Source organism: Strix uralensis, chromosome 18, assembly GCF_047716275.1.
Source record: "Strix uralensis isolate ZFMK-TIS-50842 chromosome 18, bStrUra1, whole genome shotgun sequence".
Lineage (NCBI taxonomy): Eukaryota > Metazoa > Chordata > Aves > Strigiformes > Strigidae > Strix > Strix uralensis.
In genome coordinates this window covers 15,841,559-15,863,733 of record NC_133989.1, presented here as the reverse complement: position 1 = coordinate 15,863,733, position 22,175 = coordinate 15,841,559, and the positions used below count along the sequence as shown (strand labels likewise).

The window sequence follows — 22,175 nt, the reverse complement described above, 5'->3', positions numbered from 1 at the left end:
TAATGAGGATGTAGGTCACTTCTACATAGTAGTCTTGGTATCCCTTTTTGGCTGGGTTAACAAAGAATAAATACTTTGTGCCTCAGAGTATAAGTTCTAAAATGGTAATAAAAATGCATCCTCTTCATAACCACTGATGTATATATTGGGCTCTGAGCCCATCAGGTATGCCTGTTATTTCAGGGTCTGTGCCATTATCAGAAACTGGTATTATAGATCTGAGGATGTAGTGTTGAAGTGGCCTATGTCTTGTATTGAGTTGCTTGAAGTGTAAATAATATGTAGGTATTCTGTATACTTTGGATTTCATGTCATCTGTATGGATATGGAGGGAGCTTAGGAAAACCCAGGTGAGGAGGTGCAGTGCTTAAGGTCATGAATTCAGTTTTCCTGTGTTCCTTCCAGGTGTGTTTTCACTAACAAACTTTGCCTGTGTAGGCTCAGATGAGGTGCTTCCTACTGCAGCCCCTTGAAGTGTCAATTCTTGATAGAGTGGGATGAGTGTCTGAAAACAGGCTGAAGGATTGTGCCTTATTGCCCTCTCTCCTCAAGGTCTGTTACAAATAAGCATGCAAATACCTGCCAGGCAGCCCTGTAGGGAGTGGAGTGACAACTCGTGTGTCTCTGGGATGTGGTGGTTTCTGTGCCCGCTGGGGAGCTGCAGTAGGTATGCAGATAATTTTCAATGCAACTCAGCAAGATGCTGTTGCTTTTCTAGGTGCCTGAGCCTAGTTATGAAATGTGTGTGGAAAACACTTAGCTCAGCTGGAAAAGCTGCTGTGACTGGAGCACAGAGTGGGAGTTGGGTGAGCATAATCTTGGAGAATGTCTGTTGACTGAGTGTAGTGTTTCAGCTGCATTTCTGACACTTCTGAGTGCCAGCAGGTGTGTTGCTGCATGTCCATATCCCTCAGTGGACACTTGCTATGTGGCTGTTCTGAAAATCTGAACTTTATTGACCAAAACTTTCTAAACCCACCCTACTGTGCACTTCCTGAAGATCTATAGCTGAATGTACGCTCTGGCTGTCTGGCAGAAACTCTTGTGAGTAAGGAGATGGCTGAATATGTGGCACAGCTAAAGCTCTATTACATTCTCTCCCAAAATGACATTATTTTCCTCGGCCTAGTCAGATACTTAGTTTTCACCTTAACTTTGCAGAACTACTGAGAAAGGCAGGAATCTGCACTAATAAGCTCTTGTTCCCTTTATAACTCTTGTGTGGAAGTGTGCCTGATAACTCAGAACTTTGTTCAGCAAACAAAACTTGGGTTGTTTTCCAGGTACAATGGTCAAGCTGCAACATTTTCTCCACTCAGGACCATGCTGCAGCTGCTATTGCAAAAGCTGGTATCCCTGGTAAGTTTTCCATGTTCTAATTTGGCTCTGCATTGGGGTTGTACTGCCTGTTCTAGCTAAATCAAACTGTGTACAAATCAAGCTCTCCTGAACAAGCCTCGGGATACAAATAGCCAATTGAAGGCAGTGACTGTGTCTGTGACTGTTTGCATCAGACTGTGTAACACTTCTGGCAGTGGCTGGTGTTAGGCTATGGAAGAGCCTGGTGGTATGTTACCAGCTTTAAGCCTGGTTATTAAGATGATTGAGTGGGCTGGTAATTAAATGGATTGGTGTGTAGGTGTGTGTAGATGGAGGTGTTTGGTGCTTTCCAGCAAGCTTGGTGCTCAATTACAGTCAGGGAAGGGATGTTAACTGCAGTGTGCCCTGTTACAGTGACAGCCTCAATACTCAAGATATTTTTAGGCTAGAGCTAGGCCAGCTGTGTTGCTGCCTAATATCCCTGAAGCAGTTTGAGGATGCTGCTGTTTTGTTACTGTCACCTTTCAATGAAGACCTATCCCTTGTGGGATCAGTATGAATACATTTAGCTGTCTGCTGTGTTACTCAGCTTAAGGACATGCAGTCCTCACGGCTCTGTGCTGGGAACTGCATGGCCCAAGCCTCGATGTTGGCAGAGGCAAAATCTTATTTCTGGCAGCCTGTTTTTTTGCTTTGGGAGGTGTCTTTCCTTCCTGTTACAATTAGCTATTGTCACAAGTCCTTCCCCAGCTGTGGTCCATTCTAAGGTAACAGAAGAAAGTGGTCCCTTCATCAGCTCCTTTGGCATTACTAGCTGCAGGCATCACCTCCTGCCTGTCTCTGGCCTGTGATGTCAAAGGACCAGGTGGAACTCTCTAGATCTGATGTTAGGATATTGCCTTCCTCACTGCTCTCAACACCCAAAACTCAACTGAAGAGCAGTTTACAGGTGGAGTGTTTGTCTAATTTTTGACCTCTGCCTTTGGTACCCTTGTATTGTGGAACTTGCTCTATTTGTTAATATTGCACTTCATATACTGAATTTGAGACCTTGGAGGAATGCTGATCCTTTGGATACTAACAGGAGATACTGATGCACATTTCTTCAGAAGGGGCAATTGCATGATTGGCTCTTCATGGCTCAAGGTTAGTTTTCTGTGTAAACAGTGAGAACATGTCAATTTAGTCAAATGTTGGGGTATGTAAATCATGTGCCTAATATATGTTTGGATGGCTGAGTGCCACTGAGGCTCAAGTATTGCATGAAGCCAGTACAAATACCTGGAAAGGCAACAACACTGATAGATGTAGCATGCTCATGGTTGCAGCGTGTTGCTGGTGGTAGATGTACTGATACAGAAATATGCCCTAGTAAGAGCAGACAAGGCACGACAGCTTGGATTTCAGCGCTGTGCTAGAGACTGGAATTTAAAGTTGCTGAAGAGTTTATAGTGTGGTGTTTAGCTCATGCTGAAGTCTAGTCCCTCTTTTCTGCTGTGCTAGAAAATGCTGTAGTTGTGTTTTCATTTGTATCAATATATCCAGTGGCTATTTCTAATTCCTGGTAGCGTTGGGTGTATTAGCAGAGCAAGTGGGGTGTTGTGCTTATGAGTCTGCTTTAGTTTGCTTTGCCTTCTCCCTTTTAACATGGAAGAAGAATAAGAGCAGCAGTGAAGTCTCAGTATTTTGACCAAGTTCATAGCCTGGAACAGAAGGCAAAGTGATTTCACTTCTGCTCATTCTGAGATCTTAATTTCAATGTAAATGTCTCTTCTGGCCTGCAGGCACAGATAATCATCTGTCTGTTGGCTCTGCTACTGAGAGCTGCTGATGAAATCTTCCTTTGGCTGCTTTACTACACGCTGAGTAAGAAACTGGCTAATTGTGTCTGTTTGTTCCTATGTAGTGTTTGCCTGGAAAGGGGAGACCGACGAGGAATATTTGTGGTGCATTGAGCAGACCCTGTACTTCAAGGATGGGCAGCCCCTCAACATGATTTTGGATGATGGTGGAGATCTTACCAACCTAGTTCATACCAAATACCCACAGCTCTTGAAAGGTGACTTGTGTTTTGTGTTGTTAGGCACAGTTCTGCTTGGGAGGCTGTTTAGGCAGTCTGTTTCTGTGGGAATTCCCTGCTTGTGTAAAAGGGGTGGGGGAAGAGGGACAGGCGTGTGCAAACAGGTTGTGAATGAGTCTATGAAAATTGCTTACAGTCCAAGACCAGAATCTCTTACCTGCAGGAGCTGTTTCCATCTCTGCTCTGTAGTATATAAGCTGCAGTGTCTATTACCCGAGAATGACCAGTGGTACTGCTGCTGTGCTAAAAGCTTCCTGAAAAAGGGCTGTGTTTTAGAATTGCTTAATGTCTGCTTGCAGTTAATATTTTTAACATTAATGCTTTTTCTTCCCCATCATCTTAGTGTGCCTCTGGATGAAGTCATGACAACCTGTAGCCTTTCTTGGAAAGGGAACAGTTTTCTACCTTATATAAACTACAAGGCATTAACTCATCTGGTTTGTCAGTGAAGATGGTGATGGATTCAGGGTTGGAACTCTTGGTTTGTTGACTTATTGCCTTCAGTGTAACTTAGTAAAACAAAACAGATCAGTGTGGTCTTACTAGCACGTGGTTATGTAAAAAATATTTGTCTGAAGGGAATTTGGCATGACCTATAGTAGCAAGCTGATATGTGCCTGGCAAGTATGACAGTTTCTCCTTAGCTCTGCCAGTGTCCATTGTCTGTGCAGCTGCAATCCACAGCTTCTGAATGTTGTTAAAGGGCATATTTGATCTGGGATGCGCAGGAAATTGGATGGTGATATGGGGTAGAAACCAAACTGATAGTGGGATGTGCTCATGTTCTTGGTCTGTAGAGGTGAGGTTGCTGTAGAAGCCTGCTGGATCAGCTCTCCTCTGACTCTTGCACTGCTTTAAGAGGGAGCTCTGGGGGAAACATCTGAAGGTGGCAGGCCATGGGTAGGGCTGTGTGAGGGTAGGAGTCTGGGGCTGCTCCCCATCTGTGTGCTCATGCAGGTAGGGGCACCAGGAAGAGAGGAGACTTCTGTTGTGTGACAGGCCTCGCTTTCTCCTTCGTCCTCAACCTGATGTCACTAGTAATCCAACGGTCAGCATCTTTGTGGTACTTAAACTGTAATGAGAGGTTTTCATTGGTGTCTACTCAGCCATGCTGGGATCCCCTCTCTTCTGCCAAAGGTCTCTTGCTTCCTAGATTGCCTCTGTTCATTACCTCTTGCTTTCCTGCCATTTGATGCCAAGAAGTACCGCAGGTGATCATGCCTGCTTGTCATCTTGGCATTGTCAGAGGCCAGAAAATGCATTTTCCATGTTCGCACTCTGTTTTGCAGGGTTTTTTCCCAGCCATGCACAAAGCAACACCTCAGTTGCTGTCCCTGTTCCTGGGGGTCCTTGTGCTGAGTTTCTTTCACATTTCCAGCCCTCCTGCTGCCAGCATCTTTCTCCCCTCCAGCCCTCTGCTCCCTCTTACTTGTCTTGTGCTCCTGGAATGGAAGGGACTGGTATAGTATGGTGCAGTAGGACAATGGCTATTGAACCATCTCCTGTCTTAGCATCCATCTCTAGTCTGTCCTTGATAAAAACCATCCCTACTGCCTGGGGTTGCTTCCTAAATTCATAGGAATGACTCTTCCACTGGGTTTTTGGAGAGTCTAGGCAGATTGCCATACCTGTAAATATTTCCCTTGCCAAATTGTGTGCGCTATCTGCACTGACTGTTGAAAGGCCTCCTTGCAGCAGTTCAGTCAACTAATTAAGACTGATCTCTGTGGAGGGTGACAGAGCTTGATCTGTTTTACCTTTCAGTCCATTGCTCCTTGGAAACAGCAAACCTTCCAGAATGGGACCCATTGAGTAGGGTCTTGATCTCATTTAACTGAGCTCTGCACTTAGCCCTGTGCTGCAAAGACTGCTTAAATGAAGTGTGTGGCATCCATTTTTTTGTATCTTGAAGATAATAGAGGCTAATAATGTCCTAAGGGCTTGTGGTGATATTTGACCTCTTTGGGGGAGAGATAGGACAAGAGTGACATTAGCAGAGCATGCACAGTGTGTGGAAAGACTGGATCATGAGTGCAGGAGACATTTTGTCATGCAGCATCTGAAAGTGCCATTTGCCTTTTAAAGGCTGGACGAGTTTTCTGGGCTAATTTCAGAGGGCACTATCTGTCTTCTGTGCTTTAGCTGCTTCTAATTTATGTAGAAGTTCGTTCAGCCCTAGTGTGCTACTAACAGTTGAAAGTAGGGCTCATTCAAGTGTGCTTCACTAGGAGATGTGTTAAATACCTGTGTGGAAATGCTCAGCAAGCTTCCCCTCTCCCTGCTGTTAAAGGGCAGAATGGCCTTTGTACTATTGGCTTATTCCACTAAACTACATGCCCTTAAAACCAAGATATATGAAGGTAGGCAGGGAAAAGCTAGAACTGAACAAAGGAGAAAGTCATCTGAACTTGTGCAAGGGAGGTCTCTGAAATCTGTGTGGAAGACTACTGTTGAGAAAGGATGGAGAAGACTGGATCATTTGAGATCCATTGATGCAGACTTGCTCATCGATCCAGTAAGAAATACAGGGGAGTGAAGCAGGTCTGAGTGTTCAGGAAGGCTTTTTCAGTTTGTTTAACCTTTTCCTTGCTGTAGGCCCTTCACTGTTCTCCAGTCACTCAGGCATTGAAATTGAGTGGTGTAGACAGTACTACTTTTAGCAGAGTTGCAGAGTAGTTTAGACCAGCTATAAATGTCACCTGGAGGCAGCAGGAAGGTGGTCTTCAGGGAAGGGAAGCTGCGGGTGTCCATGGTGTGAGGTTTGCTTAGTGCGATTTTAAAGACAATCTGCTGATCTTAGAAATGTCAGCCTGGAGAGTTTTTGAAGGGTGATGAGTGTGTCTCCTGTTGCCAGATAGAGCAGAAGAAAGGGCAGCTTTGAACTGGAGGTTTCTGCCGTGACCTCCCACAGATTTCCTTCACAAGGGGGATGATTATACTTGATCTAGGCAGTTGTGCTGGTAAATTGATACTTTTGGGAGATATTTCTATATTTCACTGTGCACCAGGCAATGTTCTTTAAACTGTTCCATCCCCTCCAAGCAAGCCCCAAATACGCCAAACTTGTTCTTTCTGCAGGTAACCATGTGGGGAGTGTAGTTCCCAAAGGCTCTGTCAGGTCTGTGATGAGACAGACCTCTGTAGGGGTCAATTGGCCTAATCAAGCTCTACTTCCTTCTAGTGTTGTTGGTCTTATTTCCTTCATGTGACACAGTGCCAGTGCTTCTACCTGGTGGTCTGGGAAGCCAAAGGGAGCTCTAATGGCTCTGTCTTAAACTCCACTGAGACATACGTCTGTATAAATTCTGGTTTGAAAACCACTTTGAGTCACGCTCAGTGGCTTAAACCGAAGTTTTCCATGTTTTTGGCCTTGTCTAGCTCATCCAGGCTCAGATCAGTTCGCAGCTTTTTTCTTAAGCAGTAGGGATGGGTTGTAACCAGAATGGGCACCCGTGTGCTAGGTGCTGCTCACCTGGCTGGCGGGGTTTGGGTGGGGGGGTTGTGTGACTGTGACTGGGGGTCTGGGGGGGGTGTCGTGCGCTAGAGGGCGGTGTTGTGCTGCAGAGTGTGGGTTGGGGGTGGTGGGGGGATGGTAACTGCAGGTCCCCCCATTTGGGAGTGGGAAGGCCTTGGGTAGGAGCATGTGTCTGCCAGATGTGGCATCGAGTCGGGCTTCCCAAGGGTTTGGGCCGTGAACTTTGAAGATGACTTTAACAAGCTTTATTCTTTCTTGCTTAATTGAGCTCTGGTACAAGTTTGGGATTCCCATTTCCTCCCTTTCGCTCCCTCCACTTGCTGGGGGGTGACTCGAGCCCCTGGGTTCCTGGCAGCTGTTGCCAAGGCTCTTGTTCCAGCTGGGCAGGTGGCACCCAAAGGGTTCAGGCAAAGCACCTGCCTGCCTTCTCCCAGGAGCCATGCTCCTGTAGCCCGCTGGGGAGCCGTGCTCAGGGTGCAGGTACCTGCTGGGGAGCTGGGTCTGGGAGGCACAGCACCCCTGTGTGCCTGGAGGGTGCACGTACTTGTAGCTCTGAAATGTGTGCTCTGGCCTTCCTGCCCTCTGGTGTTCCTGCAGGGTCCTGGTCTGGCCTCAAGGAGCCTCCCTGGAGCCTTCAGGTCCCTGGGATGGCTCTCCTCTTCATTTGTCATCTGTGGGCAAAGCTGGCTGCTCATCTGAGGTGCTGATCTCATTCGCTTTGTTCCTGTTCCTGCCTTGGGCTGTGCTGATGCTGTTGCTCCCAACAGCGATGACTTCTGCGTGCCATTTGGAGAGATGATTCTCCAGTTATTCATCCTGTCCTATAAACTTCTGACAGGTTTTGCTTGCTGGGGGGGTAGTGACACTTGGATGCTTCTCTTTGATACCTAGAATTAACAGACTACATGAATAGTTTTGGGGATTTTGCTGGGGGTTATTGTTGTTCCCACTTGCCCATCCCTAAAGAAATACTGGCTACTGAGGAGGTGCTTGGCCTGTGGTTGAGGAGCTCCACTGTTGCTGCTGGCTGGTGAGCTTGGGCAAGTCCTTTGGCCCCTCTGCTTTTGCTATTTGTGAAATAGGAAGGCTAGTGCTCACCTTTTTGAAATACTGGGAGGGCTATGGATAGTGTTGATAAAAAAAATGTAATTAGGAGTGATATGTTATATAGTGAGGGAGGAATTAAGAAAAATGACACCTAAAGGAGCAATATTTTTGTATGTTCACATGTACTTGCATAGGATAATCTGGACTGTCACCTGCTTCATGAGTAAAAGGGCCCAAACAGAACAATTGATGAATGTTTTTTAGAGTTGTTCTATCAAAATGACTGTAAAATTATTTTGCTTCAAGTATCCTTTCAGTTTTATCCTATGACATCAATGTGAGAGGTCACTTGCCTGGAGGGGCAGTATCTTCTCTGCGTAAACCTCTGGTGTATGTAGAACTTGGTATTCAGTGTTTTAATATATTTCTCTTGTGAATCTGAATTAGTGCCAAATGCCACATGGATCTCTTTGTAGAGATGTTGCTTGTGTTGGTGGGTTCAACCTGGTTTAGCAGAATTCCTATGCTTTCCCCCAGTCGTTCATATGTCAACAAAATAATTTTCTTGCAGGGTGCCTCCAGTCCTTAAAGAGCAAACATAATTACCATATCCCCTACAGTGGAAATTCATCAAGACTCTGGATAGTTTAGTTTCAGATTTATTCTGATTTTCATAAATTGAGTACCTTCTTGTGCAGATAGGCTTTCTAAGTAATCAGGCTGTTGCCCAGTGTAGACAGTGGGTATACAATGAGGTATTATTGAGACGTTAGAGAGGAGAGATATCCAGAAGTCATGTGCGATGATGCCACTTCTGAAGAATTGGCTTCTGCCAAAAGGTTCATGAAGAGTCAGGGTCCTTAAAGCAGGGGGAGCCTTTACAGCTTTGGCTTTTTGATGTAGTGTGGAGTCAGGTAACCCATGACAGTTCCTGTGTTATCATGACCTTAGTCTGCTATATGATGTTGGTGTTTCTAGACAGTCCTGTCTCTGGTCTCTGCCTCCTGGACTGTTTCAAACAAGGATATATTTGAAATAATGTTTTTTGATTGTGCTAGTAATACCCATGAAACTGAAGTTTCATGTAGCTAGGATCCAGATTTAGGGGGGGTGTCAGCTGTTTAATCAGAGCTGAAGTTGATTACAACAAGAGGATTGGGAATGGTGAACTGTATTTGATCTACTTTCAAGCCATCTTGCAAGAATGGACTAGGCTGTAAAAACATCACTGAGGTGAACATCTGGTCCTTTTTGCAGAAGAGTTTTTTGATCATTTTGTGAGAAAATAGTTTCCTGAATCCCTGGTCTAGAGCCAGTCACTTCCATTTTTCCAGAGAATATTTTATTCTGCACTTCTAATTGCTTTGTGGGGGAAGAAACTGGTTTGAAGTTTCGAACTACTGTTTGAGGATCCAGATGTGAGGATTCTCATCTCTTCCCTGCTTCCTGCAAAGGGTTTAACTTGGGCTTCTGGTGGATGCTCCCAGCACCTGGATGTGTTGTTTTGCAGCAGTGTTAATTCCCAACTAAAGTGAGTCTTTTTACTCTCCCCACAGGAATTAGAGGTATTTCAGAAGAGACAACCACTGGAGTTCACAACCTGTACAAGATGAAGGCCAGTGGGACCCTGAAAGTGCCAGCTATCAATGTTAATGACTCTGTCACCAAGGTAATGCAGCTAGAGCCCTTCTGCTGTGTTCTGCTGTCTGACCTGTTTGGATGTTGTCATTCTCATGCAACTGTTCCTTCTTTTGCTGAGCTGTTCTTGACCTGGTACTGAGTAGATTCTCACCATACCCTTGAACTGAGCCCATGATGTCTCCAATGAGACATGCCATTGTAAATACCCTGTTTTCAGAACATCGAGGGCTTTTTATGTATGTAAGGACATACGTTCTTCTGCATTTTAATAATGTGGAAACACCTTTTGAAGTCGTGGCTCCTGGGGTACAGTCAGTTTCTGTGGCAAGGGGCATGGTCCTCTGAGTAGCCTAAAGCCCACAGGTAGGTGGCAGGTACCAGCTGGAAAGAGTGTGACCTACGTGAGGTTGTGACTGCTAAGGGTTGGTTGATTTGACAAGGTATCTCTGTGAGCAACAGTTGCAAAGGATAGGGCAGGAAGTATTTATTCCTTGCTTAGCTATATTACTGCTTTCTGAGACAAATCCTGGTGAATTGAGGGATGAGGAGGAATGGTGTTTGAAGGCTGCTGGTGCTTTTTGGATGCAGATGAATTACAGTGGGAATTTCAAGTGTACTTAATGTTTATGCATCTAGATGTTTTTTAAATCTAGTTGCTAAATCTATCTCGAGTTACCATACTAACATTATTCTGTTGGACATGGCAGTTCTCACTGTTTGGCCTGCTTCCTCTGCAGTTTGCTATCTGAAGAGTATCTCCTTTCTGCTCAGAGATGCATCTGGCATCTTTATTTCATAGCTAGTGGGATGGAATCCAGTTGATCTTGGAGGAAGCTTGTTTCTTTACATCCTTTTCACCTAAATTTGTGCCTCCTGCATCATGACTATTAATACTGTTCAGCAGATTTGGAAATTCAGATGTTTCTAAAAAAGCCTCTTGAATGGATTTGGATTGAGCTCACTTTATTCTAGTGCCAAACAAGTGCTTATTTTCAAGTACTGTTTGGTGTTTAAACTGAAGGAGTGCAGATTTAGATACAAGGAAGAAATTCTTTCCTGTGAGGGTGGTGAGACACTGGCACAGGTTGCCCGGAGAAGCTGTGGCTGCCCCCTCCCTGGCAGTGTTCAAGGCCAGGTTGGATGGGGCTTTGGGCAATCTGGGCTAGTGGAAGGTGTCCCTGCCCATGGCAGGGGGTTGGAACTGGATGATCTTTAAGGTCCCTTCTGGCCCAAACCATTCTATGATTATGATTTATGTAGTAAAAGATTTGTACTAATCAGTTACAGATGTCCAGGAAGACATGCAATTGAGCTGACAAATTCTACTCTCCCAGTTTAATACTTTCAGCTGGTGCCAGGTCCTATACCAGTATTTGGACAGAGAAGGCAGGCAGCATCCAGTTCTGTTCCTCCCTCCTGCTGCTTAAATGTATTTTTGGGTGGGACAGATGTCTGCATCTGGCACTCTACTACCTTGCCTGCATGGGAGTGCACAGGCACCTGAAAGGCTTTGATTGTAATTGGGGGATTTGGTGACGAGGAATCAAATCTGACCATGCTGTTTTCCTTCATAAGAAGGCTTATGCTGCAAGGAAAATCTGCTGGAGGACTAGAAAAGAGGATTACCAACTGGCGCTAGCTTTGGAATTTGAAGGATTGGTAACGCAAACTTTCTGAAATATTAATGGCAAATGTGCCTGTGGCAGGAGTTACAGGCACTGAATCAGGAACTTCTGGACCTGAAGTATAACTTTTTACACATTAGGCCTTGGTCAGCTTCTGAGGCTGTGACTGATATGTCGCTGTACCTTGTAACTTGCTCAGATAATGCATTGCAGTCATTTTTAGCAACGTTTTTATATGTGGATTTTGCTTTTTTATTATAAAAATTTTACAGTTGTAAGCTGTAGACTGAAAACCAAACTGTAACATCACCTTACACATGCTAGATGGCACCAGCTGTAGCTGCAAGGTAGGTTCCATTTGAAAGATCAGTGCCCCTACTCACATGCAGTCTAGAAAACATGGGGCAGGCTTTGAGACCAGAATTTTGCTGCTCTTCTGAATTTTGCTGTCAACGGTGAGTTCTTTATACCCCTGCCTTGGGAAGCATAGCACAACTTCGGTAGCAAGGTGGTTTTTTTTTTTCAAATTCTTGGCTTCTGTAACTCTTCAGATAATGAAATCTGTTTCTATGGCCCATCCCTCTGGTCAGAACAAAGGGCCCAAGGAGAAGGAGGAGCATTACAAAAATCAGTGTACAGCAATGTGTTTCTGAGTTTAGGGAACAGTTCAGGTAGAGTACCATTTGACATTTGACTTACAGGGAAATTTGATTTGGAGGTCTGGCTGTTAAGCTCATGTGTTAATGTGACAGTAGGAGGATGTTGTGTGATGGGGCATTAGGAGATGAAATCCAGGGGTTCTCGGTTGCAGTGACCAGTACTGTGAATGGCTGCTTGCTGGATTTAGCTAGACCTGAGCAGTGGTGAGGTCTGGCAGTGTTAGTGTACCTTTTCCTGGGGGCAAATGTAATTTTGGTCTTCCTGGGCTGCAGGAACCAATTTCTCATGGTTGATGTGGGCAACTTGCTGCTTCTGCAGGGTCCATGTGTCTTGCAAAGATAAGAATATGAGCTAACCAATTGGCCACATATTCTGCTGGTGTTTTTTGCCTACCTGTAGCACTTGGTTCAGTTCATTGACTGATAAACAGCAGCAGAGAACTGGTGAACATCTGGTTAAGGAACTCAGCCCTACTTATGTACTCAAGGATTGTTTGTGCTTTTACTTGATAAATTCAGGTTACCTCTAACAAGCTTTTAACATGTCCAGGCCTTAGTAGATGCAACATATTTATGAAATGCTTCTCACCAGGGGTGTGCTGAAGCCTGTATTTGGTATAACTGTATAGATTGAAACTGGATAAATAAAAACATCAAACCAGGTTATCTTCTTCCCATCCCTCATTGTGGTTGAAGTATTTAGATGACTGTCAGCCTCCAGGTTTGTAGGACTTGCATACAAGTCCATTTTGTTTGTCTAAGGAATTTTACTTGAGTGACTTTCATCTGTTCTAAAACTGCTCCTTTTTCTTCCTCAGAGCAAGTTTGATAACCTTTATGGTTGCAGAGAGTCCCTCATCGATGGCATCAAACGTGCTACAGATGTCATGATTGCTGGGAAGGTAGCAGTCGTGGCAGGTTATGGCGATGTGGGGAAAGGCTGCGCTCAGGCCCTGCGGAGCTTTGGAGCCAGAGTCATCATCACTGAAATTGATCCCATTAACGCACTGCAGGCAGCCATGGAAGGTGAGAACTGAAGGAGATGCAGAAATTAATGCATCTGATGGGGGGTCTCTGCGTGTCAGTGCAGAGGGATAAATGATAGTTGGCCAAGAAAGTTTCCGTGGGTTTCAGCCCTGTCCCTGCTGAGTTAGAGGTGACTCTGGTTTAATTGTAGGAAGTCTTTCCTTGCAGTTAGGGAAGGAGTTTATTAGTATAGTCCTTGAAGAGGTGTTTGGAGTCAAGGATATAAATAGCATAGTGGGATAAAGCCCCCACTTCATAACGCTGCAAGCCTGGTTTTGAATGGGTTCATTATCTTCAAGTTGTGCAACTCTAATCTCCAGTGTGGGTTAAGACTTCACTAGAATATCTCCACAGTAAAACACTAGGCCTTACCTTCAGTAAATGTTTTTGAAGAGCACTGCTGTGCTCTCTGCCTTTCCAGCTGTGCTCACAGCATGTTGTGGGAGCTGTGCTCCTCTTCTGTGGGTGTCTCGTGTAACTATGCTGCTTAGTACCAGTTTATCCCATTTCTATTCATCCCTGGCTAGAATCTGCAGGTGCTGTGGGTGCACTTTCTTTGCAGACTTGGCCCCCTGAATCCAGTCTGAATGCTGTGCCAGATATTACACCTATGGACATAAGACATTGAATGTACAGATCTATAGATTGGAAACAGGTGAGGGATAGATATTTCCATTCTACATTGGTATTTAGTAAGACAAGTATACCCACTACCTTGCATCCTCCATAGCATCCTCCTGTTGGCACAGACTTCTCTTGTTCTTTCTCTGTACTGTTCTACTGTTGTATCTCATTTTTAAGTAAATGCTGGTGGTTACATAGAGGAATAACTCTTTCTCTTTTCAGGTTATGAAGTTACAACCATGGAGGAGGCCTGCAAAGAAGGCAATATCTTTGTTACCACCACGGGCTGTACTGACATTGTTCAGGGCAGGTATGGTCTAGCCACTTTAGTGCAAGCATACCTGTACAGTTAGATTTTTTTCAATACAATCCTAAGTTGTCAGCAGTATGGTGAGGGTTAGCATGCAGTCTCATTTCTGGACATCAAAATTTAGCATCAATTTAGTGAGAAATCAGGGCTTTGGTCTTTCAGTTCTGTTGGATGTTGCCACATTGCAATTGTTCTGTCTTACAGCGTGTAATGATGGAGAAACAAAAAGCGTAGAGGGGTAGATAGACTTCTGGAGAGCACCGGGGTTAAAATCAGTGTTAGGACAGATAAATGTGAACAGAAGAGGAGTTTGATAAAGGTTGAAAAGGTTGAAAGTGATTCCATCTGTGAGTGCACATAGCAGACTTGAAACTAGCCTGTTTTCAATAAGCTACCCTGCAGTTTTTTGTTACCACTTCTTAGATCTCAATTTATAGCCCCTCCACTCTACACAAACTCATTCTTATCTTTGCCATTATGTTTGTACATGTTGTAGTGGAAGATCAGATTAAGTGGGAGGAGATAATGATATTAGTCTCTAGAGGTGGGAACTGCTGGAAGGTCATGAAGCAAATGATTTCTTCTGTGTAGGAAAGAGAATAACTGCAGATATTTTAGTTTTGACCAATTAAAACAGTTTTACTTTCCATACTAGGAAAATATTTTTCTCTCCAATAACCTCTTATATCTTTGGGAAGTGTCCTTCTGTAGAAGCTTGAGAGTTTTTTTTCCAGTAAACTTGATGTGTCTGGAAAATTACTAGACCCACACATCTTGTGAGAGTCAAACGCAGTTAGTGAGCCAGCAGAGCTATGGACCAGAGCATTTTCTGATGCTGAATAATTTTTTTGTACATTAACTTTTGATATAACTTTTTTTGCAGGCACTTTGAGCAGATGAAGGATGATGCCATAGTGTGTAATATTGGCCATTTTGATGTGGAAGTTGATGCGAAGTGGCTGAATGAAAATGCAGTAGAGGCGGTGAATGTTAAACCTCAGGTGAGACAGCCCTTGCACAAGCTCTCCTGTTAGAAAGAAGCAATAGCTACTCAGTGGCTGTTTCCAGAAAGGGGGGTATTTCTTTTCAGGTACTTTGGTTTCTAGCTTTCTTGGAAGCCAGTGTTGCTCTGGGCTAATCAGAATGGAGATTCTGCTGTGCTCTTCCCTGATTAACCTGGAACAAGCAATTGGTTCCAGCCAGTGCCCAAGTGTACAGCATGGTCTCTGGCAAGAGGCACCTGGTATGGATGCATCTTTCCCCATGTGTTCCTACTTCCTTGACAAACAGGAGCCTACCCCTTACTGGTGGTTGTGTAGACAATTAATTGCATCAAGTCCATTCACTACAGGAAGTCAGCTTTGTTTGGGGTGTGGTGAGGAGATACAGAAATGTGCTTTCTTTAATATCCCCCAGCTGAAAAATCATAGAATGGTTTGGGCTGGAAGGGACCTTAAAGACCATCTAGTTCCCACCCCCCTACCATGGTCAGGGACACCTTCCACTAGCCCAGGTTGCCCAAAGCCCCGTCCAACCTGGCCTTGAACCCTGCCAGGGAGGGGGCAGCCACAGCTTCTCTGGGCAACCTGTGCCAGTGTCTCACCACCCTCACAGGAAAGAATTTCTTCCTTGTATCTAAATCTGCCCTCTTTCAGTTTAAAACCATTACCCCTTGTTCTATCACTACCCTTCCTGATCAAGAGTCCCTCCCCATCTTTCCTGTAGCCCCTTTAAGTACTGGAAGGCTGCTATAATGTCTCCCCAGAACCTTCTCTTCTTCAGGCTGAACACCCCCAACTCTCTCAGCCTGTCCTCACAGGGGAGGTGCTCCAGCCCCATGATCATCTTCGTGGCCTCCTCTGAAGCAGGTCTGTGTCCTTCTGATGTTGGGGACCCCAGGTTGCCCCAACCCATGTGCAGGACCTTGCACTTGACCTTCTTGAACTCCATGAGGTTTGCATGTCCCACCTCTCCAGCCTGTCCAGGTCCCTCTGGATGGCACATCCCTTCCCTCCAGTATGTCAACCGCACCACGCAGGTCGGTGTTGTCTGTGAACTTGCTGAGGGTGCCTCGATCCCACTGTCCATGTCACCAACAAAGATGTTAAACAGCGCTGGTCCCAACACTGACCCCTGAGATGCCACTCATCACTGCTCTCCACCTGGACATGGAGCTGTTGACCACAACTCTGAGTGTGGCCATCCAGCCAATTCCTCATCACTAAGTGGTCCATCTGTCAAATCCATGTCTCTCCAATTTAGAGACAAGGATGTCATAACTCAGTTTCAAAAAGCAAGTTAGATGATGAATGCAGAACAGACCATTAGAGACTGTACGAAGAACAGAGCCCATAGATTGCCTAGTGGCTGATCTGAATTTCCTGTCAAGAAGCTGCTTGCTTGTCTACTGCTCTGCACCAGACAATCGGTCCTGGTGCAGGGTGCCAGGATTAGAGTGAATCTCAAGAGAATGTCTTCTGGGTTTCTGTCAAGGTTTGAAAAAAATTCACACCTCTTCGTTTTCAAAGCATTTTTTTACTAAAGATTGAAGCCTCAGGAAAGCCTATCTGGAGCTCTGCCAAGCTCAGACTTCTCTTCCAGACTTAGTGGCTTCATTTTAGAAAGTTGTGTAGACCAGAAGTCTATGCGTAGGCAGACAAGGCAAGATGTTTTATCCTTGCTCAGCTTGCATTCCCACCATGTATTTGTTTCAAGCTATGGCTGTAGCTACATAGGAAAATAGGGATCTAAAAATTTCAGCTTTTCAGCTGTGTGTCCTAAAGCAGAGAAACAAAAACTAATCTAAATCAAAACTGTTTTCTAACACCAGCACTGAGGGAGAAAATCACATAAAGCTATACAGGCTTTGTCTGACTTGGCATGAGACTTCTTGTTACCTTTTAAAGAGGGAGTGTGCTTGCTGATAGCAGGATTCTGGGACAGGTTCTCTACTTTTTAAAAGCACCACACCCAAGCATGTGTCTTAATAGATTTTAATCTGCCCTTCCAATTTTCATAACTCCCCTGTGGCTTATTGGCCACCCACATCAAACTCTTAGTAAAGCAGTTGTGAGTCCCTCCATGATCCTGGTTGCTGTTGGGACGTTCTACATAGGCTCAACTAGGTATGAAGTTGTACCCTCAAGTTCTTGCTACATTCAAGTCTGTTCTTGCCCATGACATTAGTGTGGAGCTGACTTTGCTCAACAGCTCTTGTCTTAGAGGAGCCTGCAGCTACCTGCTTGCTTTCCGGTAGCTCAGGTTTTAAAAGTAGAACTGACTGCTCAAAAAGTAAACACTGAAGGCTAAATAGGGTATTAATATAGTGATGTACAAACTACCTGCACATGGGCATTCAGCATGGCTTTTAAAGTCCATATGAAAATTTGTCACTGTTGGCAGAGGTAGTAGTCCCTTTTTCTTTATATAGTCTGTATTGAAGGAGCCAGTCTGTCACAGATGCAGTGAGATGCAGCCTAGTCCAAGGTATGAAAACTGTAACAAGTTTCTGGTTAAAAACAGAATATTAACTTTTCAGAAGGATGGGGGTCAAAGTCATCCATATGATTTAATGCTGAAGACCTATCTCCTATCCTGAACCTCTCTGGTCTGTTATATAAACTGCTGCTGTTGCAAGCAGGATGTTCAGAGTGATGCAAAGGAGATCCATGCTCAAAGAGCAAAAGCTGTGAAAACAACTGACCAGCATGCTGTGGGTGCCACAAGTGTGTTTGCTTAAAAGTCATTAGCTAAAGTTAAAGGTGTCTGACAGCCCTGAGTGGACCACCTCTGTCTCAGCTTGATGCACAGATAGCTGAAGCTGAGAAGATTTACTAGGGGAAGTAGCACTTTACTCTTGGGCTGTTCCTGTACTTTTCCTTAGCAATCCGCTGGCTACCACTGGAGATGGGGTGTACCTAGAGGTAAATCTGATTTTACACAGGCCATTTCACATGTTTGAACCTTTACTGAAGTGAGGATGACCTATAGATGTGTACATTGCCAAGCTCCATAAAAGCTGGTCCCTGACTCAGGTTAGTAGTTGGGTTTTGTTGACTTCTAGCAGTGAATCTGAAGCACTGTTAACTAGTTTGAATCTCCAGTTGGACTCTGTTATTGGTGTACTTAATGCTATATGTAGCTACACTGTGCTAATGGTATGTTCCATTTTGTGCTTGTTAAGATCTCTTGTCCCTGCATCACAAGGTAAGGAAGTACCTGCTCAGCAGGTTACATGAACAAGTTCTTCTGTGTAAAAGCTTTGTTATTCTTCATTTTCAGTCTCTGTGCCTGATTGCCATGGTGGCTGGGCAGTTGAGCAGGAGTGGACTAATACACATCTAAAAAGCTTACTCATTTCAAAAGGGGAAAGTCAGGATGGGGAGACAAAATCTGACTTTAGAGCCTCAAGTTCCATGTTTGAAACAAATTAAAAGGCATTGAGTAGAAACTTACTGTAATTGCTTAACCTCTTCCAGGACATGCATTAACTTTAGGTTTAGAAACAAGCTCCCAGGAGTATCCTGCTGCTTCTGTCCCTCACCACCTGCATGGGAATTCATCTGCATGTGTTGAGACCTTTCTCAGGGCAGCAGTGATGAGTCATTACAGTAATATATGGAATTGCTCTTACACTGAAATCTGGGAAGGAAATTATGTCTGCCAATTAGGCCATTGCTGGTTTCTCAGTTCTGTTGCTCATATTCATCAAAGGGATGCTTCTGTGGTCATCTTGTCCCCAGACTGGGGGCCTCATGGGGAGGTCAGTTCTGTTAAGAATGTGAGATCTTGCCCTTATCCTTAGAATAACGTTTTTTCACATCAGTGTTCTGGGTGAGGTATCCTATGTTTTATAACACCAAGTACTATATTCAAATTTTTATGAAGACCTAGCAGCTTTCTTCTATATCCTGTATCGGGGAAGGGAATATAGTACAACAGCAAAAATCTCTAACCTCCTGTGAAGACATCTGTCTCTTGATTTAGAGGATTAATACCAGAGCTGAAGGTTAGTAGACTTCAGCTAGAGGTATAGAGTAATTGTGAAGTGTCCAACTTGGTAGTTTTCAGTACCATATGGTCAACATCTACAAGTGGGGAACTCGTGGAAGAAATGTTTTCCTTTCCCAAGTATTAAACATCTTACTGTGCTGTTCTGACTTACCTGTTGCTTTCAGGGTATGGTTAAGGAGGAAATAAGCTTATTATTGTAAAGCTGGTATGTTATTTTGAATATGTCTTGCTCAACTGTATTCTAGTGTTAGAGACTGATGTGTAGCACAAGCTTGACTCTAGAGGGGAAGGAAAGGTTGGGGTAGGCTCAATGAACTTCAGCTCTGAAAATAAATAATTCATGTATCATGGTGTGGAGGGAAGTTCAAAGCAGCCAGAAAGTCCAGAGCAAGCTAAATGCCAATGGGGAAAGGGAGGAGGCATTTGTGTAAGTGTGAAGATGAACTTAATACTTGGATAACTTGAATGCTACTTCTGCAGCAGTTTCTTGAGTTTATGAATCAGCCTGTTTATCTGCCCATAGATAAGATGTGCTTCCACAGTACTGACTTAAGCCTCTGCTGGTACCACTACTATTTTGTATTTATTTCTGTGCAAAGACATTAACTTGCATTTTCTGCTTTACTCTGTGCATTGAATGAGTCACGTCAGCAGGTTGCTGAAGGTATGTGATTCCATGCACAAGCCAGCAGCTATGCAGGTGCAAGTTGTGTGGATATTATATGGATATCATACTTGACCCATAAACCACCCAATTCAGACTTCAGAACTGAAATGCTACTTAACTCCTACCTTCTAGTAGTTTAATCTATAAATATAATGTTTAATATAAGCAATGTTGTAGCTGTTCTCAAGGTTTTTAGTGTTCTGCTTTCTGGCTGCGTCCTTCTTCGTTTCATGATTCCTTCCCATATGATAGTCTATATGGTATTTTTTGGGTGGACTGAGCACTGTCACTGGTGGTCCACAATGGAGAATCATCATCTGTAAGAAATATTGCAGATTGTCAGTGGAGAGCATTCTTACTAACCCTACCTTGATGTTCTGCTCTTGGGCAAGAGAAATGAAGAATGTTATTTAGGGATTCTGTTTGAGGTGGTTACTGTCTGCATATGTTGTGCTGAAAACAGTGATCTGAATATGAACCCAGGAAGTAGAAAATAGTGCTGTGATTGAAGCATAGCCGGTGAAGACAGGTAGAGGCATAGACCTGCTGTGAAGGCAAAATACCTGTTCTAATCAAGTGGTTTCTATTGATTTACTCATTACCCCTCTGCTAAGGACCTGCACAAAAATGTTTTTTCAGAATGTGGTATTGTTGCAATTCAAGCTTCATCCCACATGGCTTTTAACTTACAGACCAAAGCTTTAAGAATAGAACTGAAAGTGATGTGTGTTTTGCTTCATATTAAATAACTTTTGAGACCAAAAGTGGAAATAACAGCTGTGGGGAGGGACTCTTTTATGTCTTTCACAGTTGCTGTGTTATGACAGCGTAAGATAAATGGACTTGTCTAAAGCATTAACCTTTGTCAAAATTGGTCATTGATTATCTTTTAAGTCTTTCCAAAGGTTTGCTCTGCTGCCATGTGCTTGGCATGGTACAGTGCTGTGTTTTGGATTTAGTGCAAGAATAATGTTGATAACAGTTTTAGTTGTTGCTAAGTAGTGCTTATCCTAAGTGAAGAACTTTTGCTTCCCGTGCTCTGCCAGCGAGGAGGTGCACAAAAGCTGGGAGGGAGCATGGCCAGGAGAGCTGACCCGAACTAGCCAAAGGGCTATTCCATACCGTAGAATGTCATGGCCACTGTATAAACCGGGGGGAGCTGGCTGGGAGGGGGGGAATCGCTGCTCGGGTGGTAAGCAATTGCCTTGTGCATCACTTGTCTTTTCTTGGGCTTTATTTCTCTCTTTTGTTATATTAATCTTATTAATGTTTTTTAATTGCTATGTTTATAATCTTTTATTTACTAAACTATTCTTATCTTAACCCATGAACTTTACTTTTTTCTTTCAATGCTCCTCCCCATCCTGCTGGAAGCAGGGGAAGAGTGAGCAGCTGTGTGGTGCTAAATTGCTGGCTGGGGTTAAACCATGACACATGAACAATAAATACCAGTGAATACTGTCTATTTTTGTAATTTATAAGTCATATTGGTGTTTCATTCTGGGCTTTAACTTTGTAACCTTCTACAGGGGTGAAGGCAGGGGAGAGAAGAACTAGTGACTCATGGAAATGAGAAGCAGAGTTAACTTTAATATTAGAGGAGCCCAGACAGTTGAGGCACATATTAAGTGACATTATCTCCACAGTTTTGTGGGACTCATATAGCTGAAGACCCATCTCCTTAGCCCACCTGAGACTTGATTCTGTGTAGTGTCCTGTGGTCACCAGCATAGCTTGGAAATCAGTCTGAGTGGAGGATGGGGTCTTTGCCCCCCTGAGAGTGAAGGAGGGTACACCAGAAGCTAGGACAGCTGTTCATTGTACTGCAGAGCACTGGCCTTATGGAAGTGGGAAGAGTTACAGGGGGGCAGCTTCAGCAGGCTGAGGACTCTGGCTCTTACCCTGTGTTAGATGCAAAGACTCTGGCCTGTTGCATGTAGAGGTGTTCCCTCTTCTCTCCTGTCTCTCCATACTGGTTGTTAAAATTAGGCCTGTATGAACTTCATTTCACAGCTAGCAGCATGCTGCCCACCACAGCCATTTGAGACAGCATGCATGTGGAAAAGCCAGAAGAACTGAATAACTGGTTAAATATGAAGCAGATGCTAAGATTCATGTTGTGTGAAGTCCAGAATAGCTGCAAGCTTTGCAAGCACTGGCTGGGAATTGAGGGAGGGGTGTCTCAATTGTAATCAGAGTCTGTGTTGCAAGCCCACTGCTGAATTGTTGATGTAGAAAGAAAACCCACAAAGCTTTGCATGATTTAAAATGCTCTCTTACTCTGACATCCTGCTGCTCTTGCTTTTTCCCACCCAGGTGGATCGCTATACGCTGAGGAATGGCCGTCATATTATACTGCTGGCGGAGGGCCGACTGGTCAACTTGGGCTGTGCCATGGGTCACCCCAGCTTTGTTATGAGCAACTCCTTCACCAACCAGGTGCTGGCACAGATCGAGCTGTGGACCAATAGTGACAAGTACTCTGTCGGAGTCCATTTCCTGCCAAAGAAGGTGAGTTAGAATGGCAGAAAGATGCCGGTTTGTAAGGAAGCCAGCTTCAGCTGTGATTGTGTAGATTTGTTTTGTTTGTGCTTAAGCTCATTTTCCTACTGAATGTTGTTGCAAGGAGCTCCTATCCCTCTGTGAATGCTTAGCTTTGGTCATGCTGAGTCTGAAGTGGGCTGTTTT

The 22,175-nt window shown here is 44.2% G+C and overlaps 1 protein-coding gene across 1 annotated transcript in view; it reads left to right on the top strand.

Annotated features, from left to right (window-relative positions):
* Window positions 1–22,175, top strand: part of AHCY (adenosylhomocysteinase) — a 29,791-nt gene that overhangs the window by 3,680 nt on the left and 3,936 nt on the right. The window contains exons 3-9 of the mRNA XM_074888606.1: window positions 1,284–1,359; window positions 3,227–3,379; window positions 9,479–9,591; window positions 12,666–12,873; window positions 13,720–13,807; window positions 14,691–14,808; window positions 21,804–21,998. Coding sequence (XP_074744707.1) covers window positions 1,284–1,359; window positions 3,227–3,379; window positions 9,479–9,591; window positions 12,666–12,873; window positions 13,720–13,807; window positions 14,691–14,808; window positions 21,804–21,998 — 951 coding nt within the window. The remainder of the gene's footprint in view (window positions 1–1,283; window positions 1,360–3,226; window positions 3,380–9,478; window positions 9,592–12,665; window positions 12,874–13,719; window positions 13,808–14,690; window positions 14,809–21,803; window positions 21,999–22,175) is intronic.